This window comes from Pleurodeles waltl, chromosome 2_2 (genome assembly GCF_031143425.1).
Source record: "Pleurodeles waltl isolate 20211129_DDA chromosome 2_2, aPleWal1.hap1.20221129, whole genome shotgun sequence".
In the NCBI taxonomy this organism is placed as follows: Eukaryota; Metazoa; Chordata; class Amphibia; order Caudata; family Salamandridae; genus Pleurodeles; species Pleurodeles waltl.
Window position 1 is genome coordinate 743,150,693 of NC_090439.1, and position 14,174 is coordinate 743,164,866.

Sequence of the window (14,174 nt, forward strand, 5' to 3'; positions counted from 1 at the left end):
CTTCCCGGTAGGGACACAGGACTAGAATCGCAGACTACAAACTTATGCAGTCCCTGGAAGTTTCCAATTTCAACTTGAACTGGGTCTGTGATCGGGTTTGTCAAATACTGGTTTGCTACTCCTACTACTCTTATGGTACGCCCTGAAAGTGGCAATTTCGGGACCTCTGCACTTCTGACTGTAGAGCGTGTAGCTCCTCTATCAACTAGGAAGGATACCTTGTGACCCATCCCTTTTCCCTCTACGTAGGATCCCCTCTGATCCACTTCTAGGGACGCTGCAAGCCTGCACTCCTCACTGTCAGAACTGTCATCCGACCATTCATCATTCAATCCATCCTCACCACGCAATGGGAATTGCTGCACTGTGTTATTTTGACTCATTATTCGGCCTGTGACCTGCTGAGGAAGCATCACCTGTTGCTGTCCCATTGGAGCTAATGGTAATTGCATTTGCTGTCTAGGTACCATGGGAACCTGCTGTTGTACCTGCTGCATTTGTGCTGGTTGAACACGCAACATTTGTATTTGCTGCATAGGCTGTAGTCCCTGCATCTGAACCATGTTATTTTGGAGGTTCTGATTTTGACCTCTCAGTTTTGGACCCTTCACATTTTGAAATGTACCGACATCAGTGCTTTGTTGAACGACACCATCATGCACCACATTTGGGCATTCCTGCTTCCAATGGCCCACGCCTCTGCTCGCGTGACATGGTGACATCTTTTTTATCCCCTGAGCATCATTTTGAACTACAACAATATTCAAATCTGGACTGCGATTCACAAAACCCCGACCTCGGCCTCTCGGTTGCACCTGAAACACACCATTCCCTTGCGGTTGCTGCTGTATCATCTGCTGGATTCCATTTCCCTGCATACCTGCCTGCGCTGCCTTAATCTGCATCACCATCACTTTTTTCTTCAACTTTCTCTGCTTTAACTCGATCTCATCACTGCAGTATTTCACATACTGCAACACCTCATCAATCGGCTTTGCCTGCCAACAGATCAAATGATTCTTAATCATTTGGCTAACCTCTGATCTCAGTCCTTCAACAAATCTAAACACAAGATGGTTCATGTCTTTCGGCTCAATAGTCTCAGTGCCATTGTAATGCTTAAATGCCTTCAACAACCTCTCATAATAAGCATGGATTGACTCCTTGACCTCCTGTGAGGTCTGGTCGATTTTCTGCCAATCAGTTACTTTCGGCGACACTTTCTGCTTCAAAAACTCAATCCCTTTATGATGATACTTCATCACCTCCTCAGATGGTGCTCCAGTCACCTTATCCATTGCCGGTTCCAGCGTCGGCCAGTCCACACCTCTCTTTCACTCAAGCCATAAATCGGGTGGAACAATGATCTCAAAGTATTCAAGTCCTCCCAGAGACACTTCGCAAGCTTCACAAACCTGTCTGTATGCTGATACCACTCTATCGGTTTCTCCCTCAACCTTCGATAATCATTTGTAAATGACAAAATGTCTCCCCTGGTCCATGGTACATGGATTAAAACCCCTCCAGCGGTTTCTCTCATTGGTAACATCTTTACTGATCCTGTATCTGGTGAAGCTATAGCTTGACTTGATTCCGGACTGTCACTCTTCTCCTTCTCTCTTTTCTTGGCCCATCTGCCTTCCCACTTTTCTAAGGCTCCCCAGATCTGCGCACTTTGCAGTATTTCTTTAAGATGCGCTTTTATTCCAGCCAACCTCATGTGATCAAAATCTTTAGAATTGAAATCTAGTCTGTAGCTTCTTTTCAAATGTGTAGTATTCTCAATATCAATATTGTATTTGTCTGCCAGGTTCGCCAACCTCTGATGCACCTTGCCCACTTCTTTGGTGATTTTGGGGCACAGATACCTTAATTCTGCTTCTGTGTATGATTCTAATCTGTTTACACCTATTGTTCCTTCCACTAATTCAGCAGCTTCCACACCCAGTCTTACAAAATGTAGTTAGTCATCTCTCTCTGATCTCTCTGCGGTCACTGTAGCAGGTTGTGAAGTTTTGTTATTTCCCAACCACTCATTTAGTTGTTGCACGGAAAAACCTTGCAATGAAATATTTCCTGGCTGCATCAATGGTGTTTGTTCTGTATCCACACTCATTGTCTGTGGGGCTAACACCCTTGACCCTACTCGTCTCATTGCTTCCAAAGGAGCCCCAACCGAACTAAGGTCTAACAGGGATCTGAAATGTTCGGCTGTTTGCGATCTTGGCGATATTGATCGGGGGTTGCTGTGAACCCTCCCCTCATCATTTCCTGGGTCCCCACCTCTTGATCACATGTGTCAGGTTTACCCTGCGCATACAGTGGTACAGGTGGACCAACAGTAATGGGTAGTGATATGGCAGCTGGTGTCTGATCTGGTCCCAAGCCTCGTGGAGTATTGACTCCCAAAGCTTGACTCGCTGTAGCTGGTGTAGGCACAAATGGAGATCCTGCTGCTGGACTATAACCCGGAATCAGCCGTTGCTGCGGCAGCAACTGTGGAGTTGGCTCAATCTGCACTAACCTCGATTTTGTATATATATCGGATCAGGCGGCAACATCAGACTCGTAGTAGTCTCTAGTACTGGGACGTCTGGATAGATCCTCTGTATCTGTGGCAGAGGTTGCAGCTGTATCTGCATGTCTGGCGCAGTGGGTACACTGACACCATTTTGTGTCGAAACCATATCACTAGTCTGCACTGTATCAGTAACTCCCTTTTCCTGCGTCTGGTTCCCAGAACCCGCACTAGTACTTGGGGCATTGTCGTCTACTGCATAAGGTGGTGGGTGATCATGTAGCAATTGATTAAGAAACTCTTCATCGTCTGAGTCATCTTCCTCTATCCAAGACCTCTTAGTCTCTTTCAGCCTATTAGAACCCTTATCTGTCTTACAAATGGCTTTCTTTCCCTGTGTCTCATCTTCTTGTGTTATTGCTGGAAACAATTTGAGTCCGTCAACTATTCCCCTTCTCCACATTTTGCTCTCACTGTCCCATCTAGCCTCAGCTAAAGTCTTTTCTGCCCTCTTCATTCTTCTCCCAAATTTCTGCTGTCTCTGTCGTATGGCCATTAAATCCCAGACTGCTAATGCCTCATACTGAGCTGGCCTCGGAGGTGGCTTTTGTACACTCAACATCCACCTCAAATTCTCTAAAATTCTCGTATTGAACGTTCCGTGTTCTGGAAACGCCAAACATCCCTCCTTCTCTGTTAACTTGCACCACTGTTTCATCCATATGCAAGGCGCAACACCCTTTTCCTCCATTACTATATAGGCTGGAGTACCCTCAGGCGGTGTAGGTTCTCCCTCACTCGCCATAATATATGCATCTCCTTTCAGAGCGCTCCTAAAAGCTTTGATAAAATTAATCTTTGTGTCTTTTCTTTTATTTTGTATTTAATCAGGAAGTGACTTTAATTCCCAGGACACTCTTCACCCACCTCTCCTCAACCTATTGCCTCTCACGGACGGCTGCCAATCCGTGCGCGGCCCCTCTCGGCAACTGACCTATCCCAGCGCGACACTACTGACGTCACACTCACACACACTGCAGCTGGCAAAGTCTTGCGGCTTGTCCTCCTTACACTAGATTCACACCAAATAAATGCTAAATTAATGCGAGCACCTTTATCAACAACAACTCAAATTTCCCGGTTCACTACAGGAAGGGTATACAATCGCTTCAGAACTTTACAGAGATTTCACTTGAAGCCTCGGCCGCTACTCTCTCCTTCTCAGTTCCCGCATATGCCAGCAGAATTCGACCCGCAAATCCTACTCTCGACTTGTCAATGGTTCGTCCTAGTGCACTATAGAACTTGCCAAATCTCCATCGAAGTTTTCACTCCTACACTTGACTCAAACTCGACTTGTCAACCATGCCCGATTGACCTAATTAAAACCGCACAAATTACAACATAAACCCAAGTGTCTCCTACACTTGTCAATATACTCCGGAGTCTTAGACCACGACGGGTCCGTATGTCACCAACCAACCACGTGGATAATTTTTTGGAGCACAAAGCGCCACACTCATATGAAGTGCGCCGACTTCCCTACTCTCATACTGCGGAGTACGCCCACTCCTTCTAAAACATTACCTGGCCTAAAACACCTAAACTTCACATAACACCTGCAACTGCATAAGTTGAGCAAGCGCAAATTCTATACCACACATGCTAAAACACCAAGAACATTCCCAACTCCCTTAGGCAGGCTCCGAGATCTCGGGAAAGTCATGGGGAATTTAGAAACGCATCATATCTCTAATTTGCATTATCTCAGAAAAACAATTTAAACAATAATTCTCCGTTCTACGGCCCCCAAAGGGCCTAAACCGTCGCTCTGCTACCAGAACTGTTAACGCGTCCCTTTATGACAAAATTATTTCACATTAGGACTCGTTTTAGGCCAATGAATCTTTTGACCCTGTTGAGAGACCCCTTAGGACGACATAGCTAATCAACATGACAATCAATACATCAATAATGTCATCAATATTTATCACAATAACGCATTTCACTTTAGTCAAAGACATTAATCCACTCGAGACACCACCATGACCTTGCAGTCATGAATAACCACACCAGTTTAGTAGAATTTTATGATGTTTATTCCCTATTGATTTACATTCTAAGAGCAAGTATGTTAATTTCAGAAACAAAACACTCAATATCATTGTCATAATTTGGCAGCTAGAATAAGACTTCATCAAAGCAAGGAACGCAATTATTAGAACATAACACAGCGTCAACGTAAATCAACTTCAGCAGAGTGTCATTAACGCGTCAGTTCAACAAAGCCTAGATTCAGTCATTTTTCTATATATTGAACCCATGTCCTAACCACTAATTAGCATTAGCATGTTGGGCTTTGTTAGAAATGGGGTCTTTGGTTGACAGTCAGGTTACCCCCTGTTCAAGCAAGGACCCTCACTCTAGTTAGGATAAAAGAGAATCACCCTCAGCTAACCCCTGCTTACCCCCTTGGTAGCTTGGCAGAGCAGTAGGCTTAACCTCAGAGTGCTGGGCGTAAAGTATTTGTACCAACACACACAGTAACTTAATGAAAACACTACAAAATGACACAACACCAGTTTAGAAAAATAGGAAATATTTATCTAGACAAAACAAGACCAAAACGACAAAAATCCAACATACACAAGTCAAGTTATGATTTTTTTAAAGGTTTAAAAATAAAAAGAGTCGTTAGGTAGTTGTAACAACACACTAGCGCTGCTAGCGTGTAAATGTACCTGGTTTGCGTCAAAAATAACCCCGCACGGGCGGTGTGCGTCGAAAGTAACCCCTGCACGGCTGTGTGCGTCGAAAACCACTCGGCACGGCGGTGCGTGTTGAAAAAGCCAGCCACACGACGATCCGAAAGTCCCGCGGCGCAGGGTGCGATCTCTCAGCCTCCGTCAGCGATGCTGCGCGTCGTTTCTCCTGCTCCGGGCGTCGGTTTTTCGGTCGCGTTCCCTGCGGCGTCGTTTCTCAGCTGCGGAACCGGCGTCGCGTCGTTTTCTCAGCCGCGATCGGATTCGCGTCGATCTTTTCTCCGCACGGCGCTCGGTGCGTGTATTTTTGTCCTTAGGCTGCCAGCCTCTCCTTTCAGGGTCCCAGGGACTGGAAGGGCACACAGAGCAGAGTAGGGGTCTCTCCAGAGACTCCAGGTGCTGGCAGGAAGAAGTCTTTGCTATCCCTGAGACTTCAACAACAGGAGGCAAGCTCTACATCAAGCCCTTGGAGATTTCTTCTTCAAGATGGAAGGCACACAAAGTCCAGTCTTTACCCTCTTACTCTGGCAGAAGCAGCACTGCAGGAAAGCTCCACAAAGCACAGTCACAGGCAGGGCAGCACGTTTTCCTCAGCTATCAGCTCTTCTCCAGGCAGAGGTTCCTCTTGGTTCCAGAAGTGTTTCTAAAGTTTGTAAGTTTGGGTGCCCTTCTTATACCCATTTTAGTCTTTGAAGTCACCTTCCTTCAAAGGGGACTCACACCTTCTTGTGAAATCCTGCCTTGCCCAGGCAAGGCCTCAGACACACACCAGGGGGTTGGAGACAGCATTGTCAGAGGCAGGCACAGTCCTTTCAGATGAGAGTGACCACTCCACCCCTCCCTCCTAGCAGAGATGGCTAATCAGGAAATGCAGATTACACCCCAGCTCCCTTTGTGTCACTGTCTGGTGTGAGGTGAAAAACAACCCAACTGTCAAACTGACCCAGACAGGGAATCCACAAACAAGGCAGAGTCACAGAATGGTTTAAGCAAGAAAATGCTCACTTTCTAAAAGTGGCATTTCCAAACTCACAATCTTAAAATCAACTTTACTAAAAGATGTATTTTTAAATTGTGAGTTCAGGGATCCCAAACTCCACATGTCCATCTACTCTCTAGGGGAATCTACACTTTAATCATATTTAAAGGTAGCCCCCATATTATCCTATGAGAGAGACAGACCTTGCAACAGTGAAAACGAAATTGGCAGTATTTCACTGTTAGGACATATAAACCACATTACTATATGTCCTACCTTATCCATACACTGCACCCTGCCCTTGGGGCTACCTAGGGCCTACCTTAGGGGTGCCTTACATGTAAGGAAAGGGAAGGTTTAGACCTGGCAAGTGGGTACACTTGCCAAGTCGAATTTACAGTGTAAAATTACACATACAGACACTGCAGTGGCAGGTCTGAGACATGATTACAGAGCTACTTATGTGGGTGGCACAACCAGTGCTGCAGGCCCACTAGTAGCATTTGATTTACAGGCCCTGGCACCTCTAGTGCCCCTTACTAGGGACTTACTAGTAAATCAAATATGCCAATCATGGATAAACCACTTACATACAATTTAAACAGGAGAGCATATGCACTTTAGCACTGGTTAGCAGTGGTAAAGTGCTCAGAGTTGAAAAGCCAACAGCAACAGGTCCGAAAAAATTAGGAGGCAGGAGGCAAAAAAGACTGGGGATGACCCTGCATAAGCAAAAGTCCAACAGGCTTCATGCAAAACAATTTTTAACACCAATTTGGAAAACGTCTAGCTATGGTCTTTGTCAAAAGTAAGCAGTTGGTACCTAGAAAGGAAAAGCAAACCGACAAATCACAATTTCATTGTCATAGTTACCCTCCAAGGTTTGGGTCAGCACCCAGGTTCAGTCTTCGTCTTCAGGACATCAGTTGATTGCCCATCAGTCAGAGACTCCGCTCACTGGGAAAAACGGGGCACTTCCCTCATAAGGAGGTAAAGTGTAAATGGGCAATCTAAAGAAGAGGATGGTTTAAGTAAAACCAATAAATCACCAAACCGCGTGACAAAGTTTCTGAATCAAATCGATAGCATTTCCCTAACCAATCTAAATGGCTCCCCGTGTCATAGGTTTTTAATCCCTTTTCCGTTGAACATTCCCCTAAACTTGATTGGTCAAATGTTGCACCCCACTATGTTTAGCCAATTAAAAACAGATTGTCATTAAATCTTTCACCCCGCATTAGTTCTCAAGCAGTTTATTGGTCCATATGATTGACGTCTTCAGAGGTAGAACGTCCGGTATGATTTCATCCTTCTGTAATTCTTTGCACATCTTCGGTCAGTAGCTCCATTGTCTGTACCGGTTTGGGTGACCTTTTACATTATACTAATCTACACTGTTGCATTTTAGCTTAATACATTTCTACAAGCAATATGAATTTCATGGGAACGGATCTACTATAGTTACATTCAGCTTCTAGGTTTAAAAAAAAAAAAAGAGTTCATGTCCTTTGCAAGTCAGCACACTGCACGTTAGAAAAATACATTTAATATGAGAGTCAGGCAGCTAGGCCTCAACTCATGTTAACTAAGACCTACGCAATTTATTAGCAAAAACTTTAATAACATATTCATTAATAATTAATATAAAACTATTTAAATGCAATATTTTATAAACATCAGTCATTTTCATTAGTCTCCGTGTACATTGGCGGCCACTCCCCGTGGTCACATTTCTAGTGCACCTTTTTAGCAAAACATACTAATACAGTTTCTATGCTGCATTATTATACATTAGTTCATAAACATTTCATGCTAATATAGATTATATAAGCCACGCTCTCTCAGCTCCACAGTAAGACCTACCAGACTGCTCGCTTGCCGTTCATTTAATCTATGTGTCGCATCTTGTGTAGCCACTACTGCTAAACCTGGCATCCATCTTGGAATGTATCGTCCATAGTGTACTATTGCTCTACTGTTCCATGATGACCAGCATGTTTAGAAGCATTATGTTGGCCTCCTTGAATGAGTACAAGAAGGGAAACATTATTTATCACATGTCCTTTTACCACACAGATGCCTTTACCACACGATAAGTATAGGTAATGTAAGTACATATATTTTAATAACATTATGTAATTTTGGGGTTCACTGGCAGGTAGTTGTAAAGGGAGGTAAGGGTATTTTTTTAGGGGTTGGGGTAAAGTGGAAAGAGAGCTAGGGGTAATTGTAGGGTTTAGGAGTTACAGTGTGTAGGAGGCTGGCCTGGCTTGTAGTGGGTACCAGAGGTACTTACACCTAGTGCCAGGTTCAGTTATCCCTTATTAGTGTAGAAGAGGTGTTTCTAGCAGCTTAGGCTGATAGAAGGTAGCTATAGCAGAGCAGCTTAGGCTGAACTAGGAGACATGCAAATCTCCTACCATACCACTGGTGTCATATGCACAATATCATAAGAAAACACAATACACAGATATACTAAAAATAAAGGTACTTTATTTTTATGACAATATGCCAAAAGTATCTCAGTGAGTACCCTCAGTATGAGGATGCCAAATATACACAAGATATATGTACACAATACCAAAAATATGCAGTAATAGCAAAAGGAAGTAATGCAAGCAGTGTAAAGTTACAATAGATTGCAATAGGAGCACATAGGTATAGGGGCAACACAAACCATATACTCCAAAAGTGGAATGCGAACCACAAATGTACCCCAAACCTATGTGAGCTTGTAGAGGGTCTCTGGGACTGTAAGAAAACAGTGAGAGTTAGAAAAATAGCCCACCCCAAGACCCTGTAAGGTAGGTGTAAAGTGCACCTACAACCCCCAGAGAGCACAGAAGTTGTGATAGGGGGATTCTGCAAGGAAAACCAACACCAGCAAAGCAACAACAGTGGATTTCCAGACCTGAGTACCTGTAAGACAAGGGGACCAAGTCCAAAAGTCGCAACAGTGTAGAGAGTGGGCAGATGCCCAGGAAATGCCAGCTGAGGGTGCAAAGGAGCTGCCACCGGATGGAACAAGCTTGGTGTTTTGCAAGAACGAAGAGGACTAGGAACTTCCCCTTTGGAGGATGGATGTCCCACGTCGTGAAGAAGCTTGCAGAGGTGTTCCCATGCAGAAAGACCGCAAACAAGCCTTGCTAGCTGCAAGGGTCGCGGTTAGGGTTTTTGGATGCTGCTGTGGCCCAGGAGGGACCAGGATGTCGCCACTTGGATGAGGAGACAGAGGGGGCGCCCAGCAAGTCAGGGAGCCCTCACAGAAGCAGGCAGCACCCGCAGAAGTACCGGAACAGGCACTTAGAAGAGGAGTGGACCGGAGTCCACCCAAAGTCAGAAAAGGGAGTCCCACGACGCCGGAGGACAACTCAGAAGGTTGTGCACTGCAGGTTAGAGTGTCGGGGACCCAGGCTTGGCTGTGCACGAAGGAAATCCTGGAAGAGTGCATAGGAGCTGGAGCAGCTGCAAATCACGCGGTACCCAGCAATGCAGTCTAGCGTGGGGAGGCAAGGACTTACCTACACCAAACGTGGACTGAAGCATCACTGGACTGTGGGAGCCACTTGGACAGAGTTGCTGAGTTCCAGGGACCACGCTCGTTGTGCTTAGAGGGGACCCAGAGGACCGGTGATGCAGTCTTTTGTTGCCTGCGGTTGCAGGGGGGGAAGATTCCGTCGACCCACAGGATATTTCTTCAGAGCTCCTGGTGCAAGAAGGAGGCAGGCTACCCCTAGAGCATGCACCACCAGGAAACAGTCGAGAAAGCCGGCAGGATGAAGCGATACAAGGTTGCAGTAGTCGTCTTTGGTACCTTGTTGCGGTTTTTCAGGCGTCCTGACCAATCAGCGGTCGATCCTTTGGCAGAAGGTAAAGAGGGAGATGCAGAGGAACTCTGGTGAGCTCTTGCATTCGGTATCTGAAGAATTCCCCAAAGCAGAGACCCTAAATAGCCAGAAAAGGAGGTTTGGCTACCTAGGAAGGAGGATAGGCTAGGAAGAAAGGTAAGAGCCTATCAGAAGGAGTCTCTGATGTCACCTGATGGCACTGGCCACTCGGAGCAGTCCAGTGTGCCAGCAACACCTCTGTTTCCAAGATGGCAGAGGTCTGGGGCACACTGGAGGAGCTCTGGGCACCTCCCCTGGGAGGTGCAGGTCAGGGGAGTGGTCACTCCCCTTTCCTTTGTCCAGTTTCGCGCCAGAGCAGGGCTGGGGGAATCCCTAAACCGGTGTAGACTGGCTTATGCAGAGATGGACAGCATCTGTGCCCATCAAAGCATTTCCAGAGGCTGGGGGAGGCTACTCCTCCCCAGCCTTCACACCTATTTCCAAAGGGAGAGGGTGTCACACCCTCTCTCAGAGGAAATCCTTTGTTCTGCCTTCCTGGGCCAGGGCTGCCTGGACCCCAGGGGGGCAGAGACCTGTCCGAGGGGTTGACAGCAGCAGCAGCAGCTGCAGTGTAAACCCTGAAAAGGCAGATTGGCAGTACCCGGGTTCTGTGCTAGAGACCCGGGGGATCATGGAATTGTCTCCCCAATGCCAGAATGGCATTGGGGTGACAGTTCCATGATCTTAGACATCTTACATGGCCATGTTCGGAGTTACCATTGTGACGCTATACATAGGTAGTGACCTATGTATAGTGCACGCGTGTAATGGTGTCCCCGCACTCACAAAGTCCGGGGAATTTGCCCTGAACGATGTGGGGGCACCTTGGCTAGTGCCAGGGTGCCCACACACTAAGTAACTTTGCACCCAACCTTCACCAGGTGACTTAAGTGCAGTGGTAAATGGCTGTGAAATAACGTGGACGATATTTCAGTCAGGCTGCACTGGCAGGCCTGTGTAAGAATTGTCAGATCTCCCTATGGGTGGCAAAATAAATGCTGCAGCCCATAGGGATCTCCTGGTACCCCAATACCCTGGGTACCTCAGTACCATATACTAGGGAATTATATGGGTGTACCAGTATGCCAATGGGAATTGGTGAAATTGGTCACTAGCCTGTTAGTGACAATTTGGAAAGCAGAGAGAGCATAACCAATGAGGTTCTGGTTAGCAGAGCCTTAGTGAGACAGTTAGGCATCACACAGGGAACACATACTTATAGGCCACAAACTTATGAGCACTGGGGTCCTGGCTAACAGGATCCCAGTGACACATAACAACCACACTTACAACATAGGGTTTTCACTATGAACACTGGGCCCTGGCTAGCAGGATCCCAGTGAGACAGTGAAAACACCCTGACATATACTCACAAACAGGCCAAAAGTGGGGGTAACAAGGCTAGAAAGAGGCTACTTTCTCACACAGTTTTAAAGGAAGGTGGGGGTACCTTTAGGGTTTAGGAATGAGTAGTGATAAAGGAGGGCTAGGCGTAAATAAAAAAACTGAGGGGGGATGGGCTTGGGGTCCCTCCAAAAAAAGTTATTAAATTAAGTGTTAAATTTAGGGTCTAGGGATGGGTAGATGTGAGTGGAGTTATGGGTAATTCTAGGGTTTAGGGATGGGTAGCCTTAAAGGAAGGTTAGGAGTACATTAAAAAAAAGGAGGGAATTGCGCGGTTTCCTCCCAAAAACAAACATTTAATATTAACATTGTATGTATTACATGGGTATAGGACATAGTCACCTTAACTAGACTTACCAAATGTGGTAAACCCTGCGTGTAAAAGACGTGTGGTTAAGAGATGCGTTGTAATGTCATAGATCAATGCAAGAATGATAGAGCATACGCTTTTGCATTTGAAGATTGCCACCCAGTGCTATGTTTACTGACTGAGCATCTTATATTCTGCATAGTGAGTCATTCTTTTTACCACCTAAGATGGCTAGCCTGTTTCTTCTAAACGTCCGCTGTGTTGGAACCTGGAAACAACAATACACTATACATAATACAATTGCAAGGCGACCACTCTATGCTATAACTATTTTTGTATTTGTTTTGCAAATCTGAGCCCGCCAAGTTCTGGCGGGCACGCACCTAAACTTATGATTTTTTTTTATTTTCTGCTTTTGTTATTTTAATTTGTCTTTGGCATGCTTGTTGAGGTTATTTGACTGTTTTATTGCAGTTGGGGGCAGTGGGTAAACACAAGAATGGGTCATTGGGTGAGTGGATGAATGCATTTTGGGTGCAAGGATGAGAGACCGAGTGCATGCATAATGAACCCTTGAGTGCCTGAATTCATCAGTGACTGAAGCTGCACTTTCAATAATGACCCAGGCCTTTGGGAATTGCCAGCGCGTGCTCTATCACAGGGACGAACCGGGTATTCTGACATGATCCCATTATGTACGAGGCACCAGCAGTGTTCTGTGGAGAGATAAGATAAGTAAGAAACGATATAGAAGGAGCAGTTCCCTGCGTCCATATGGTAATCAGTGTTCGGAATCTCTGCCTTTTTAAAACCCTAGCCGAAGTATCACTAAATCAGGAAGCGCATATTTCTCTGGTGACCTGACAGTGGCACTGTTGAATTAAATTTGATATTTTTTCTCGCTTATTGTGTTTCAGGTCTTCTTCAAGGAGTACATACATTAGAATGTCAACAGCTGAAAGCCGTCCGCCTGTGCCAGTTTTTGTCACGCATTGCTGAAGGCCGAAATCTTGGTATTCATGCATTTTCTATGTGTTTTAGCTACCTTGAAGAATGCGTTTAAAAGTGTCGTGTGTGGCTGGGGGAGCCCAACAGAAACGCGGGGCAGCACTACCTCTCTTGTTCTTTAATGTTTGGTTTTGCAATGTAATGTTAAATGTTGTGTTTCTATTCTTTATTGAAGCAATCGTGGTATTCTGCCGAGACACAGCACAGGAATCCATTTATACATATTTTGGGACGTTTTAACCCATAGAACCTGAGTTAAATTAAAATTGGCTGATGCCTTTAAAGCGAAACATGAATTAGACTGTTTGCCCTTTGGCTGTTGTAGCAATGAGAAGTAGACTTATTTCGTAGTTTTCTATAGAGGTATCTTTAGTCTTTGCAATCCCAGAGCTTAAATAGAGGGGCGATCTGCAAGCAATGAAAGCAACGGGCTGACCATGGGCTCCTGAACATATGCAACCTAATGTGTGTTCTTTTATTTATTTATTTTTAGCTTTTGGAGGCTGACGGATTCACTTTTCTCTAACATTCACCCAAAATGTTTGCAGGATAAAACGCGTAATTAAACCCCATTTCAGAGTCAGAAACGATATGAAAGAATCCTCACATTTCTTCTGCATCTTACACATTGATAACTGTATGATTCTGGTGTTGAAATGTCTACATGGTGCCTTGGAACCTTCATTAACCTCTTAGCTGCTGCCCCTCCCCCCACCCCAGTGCTGAGCCATTTTTTGGCTGTTTGGGGTAGTTCAGTCTTAGGGCTCCGTAACATTTTTTTATTTCCACATAAGGTATCCATGCTGCTAGAAATTGGGTCTCTAGTTGACAGAGGTATACACCCTTGTCCAAGTAGAGACCACAATCCTAGTCAGAGTAAGTCACTACACAACCTAAATTATCCTGTGCTCACCCTCTGGTAGCTTGGCGCAGGCAGGCTTAACTTAAAAGGCAATGTGTAAAGTATTTGTGCAATGACTCATACAATAACACAGTGAAAATACCACAAAAGTACTCCAAACCAGTTTAGAAAAATAGATAATATTTATCTGAATCAAGTAAGACCAAGATGACAAAAATCCAATAAGTAGATCCTGAGATATGCAATTGGAAATATTTACGTGAAAATAGCACATGGAAGCGCAAATCGCTAGCTGTGGTTATCTGGTCGCGCTGGACCGGGACAAAGTCACAAGTTCCAGCCGACCGTGATGGAGCACAGGCTGGCTACAGGGACTCACTTGGGCCAGTTGAACACACTATCTTAAGTGCTTGTGCGCGGTCTACGCGGAGTGGCTCTGTGAGG

General features: G+C 45.3%; 1 protein-coding gene across 1 annotated transcript in view; it reads left to right on the forward strand.

The window, feature by feature from the left end:
• The window catches only part of TERF1 (telomeric repeat binding factor 1), a 282,827-nt gene that overhangs the window by 83,287 nt on the left and 185,366 nt on the right, over nt 1-14,174 (forward strand). The window contains exon 2 of the mRNA XM_069220352.1: nt 12,778-12,873. Coding sequence (XP_069076453.1) covers nt 12,778-12,873 — 96 coding nt within the window. The remainder of the gene's footprint in view (nt 1-12,777; nt 12,874-14,174) is intronic.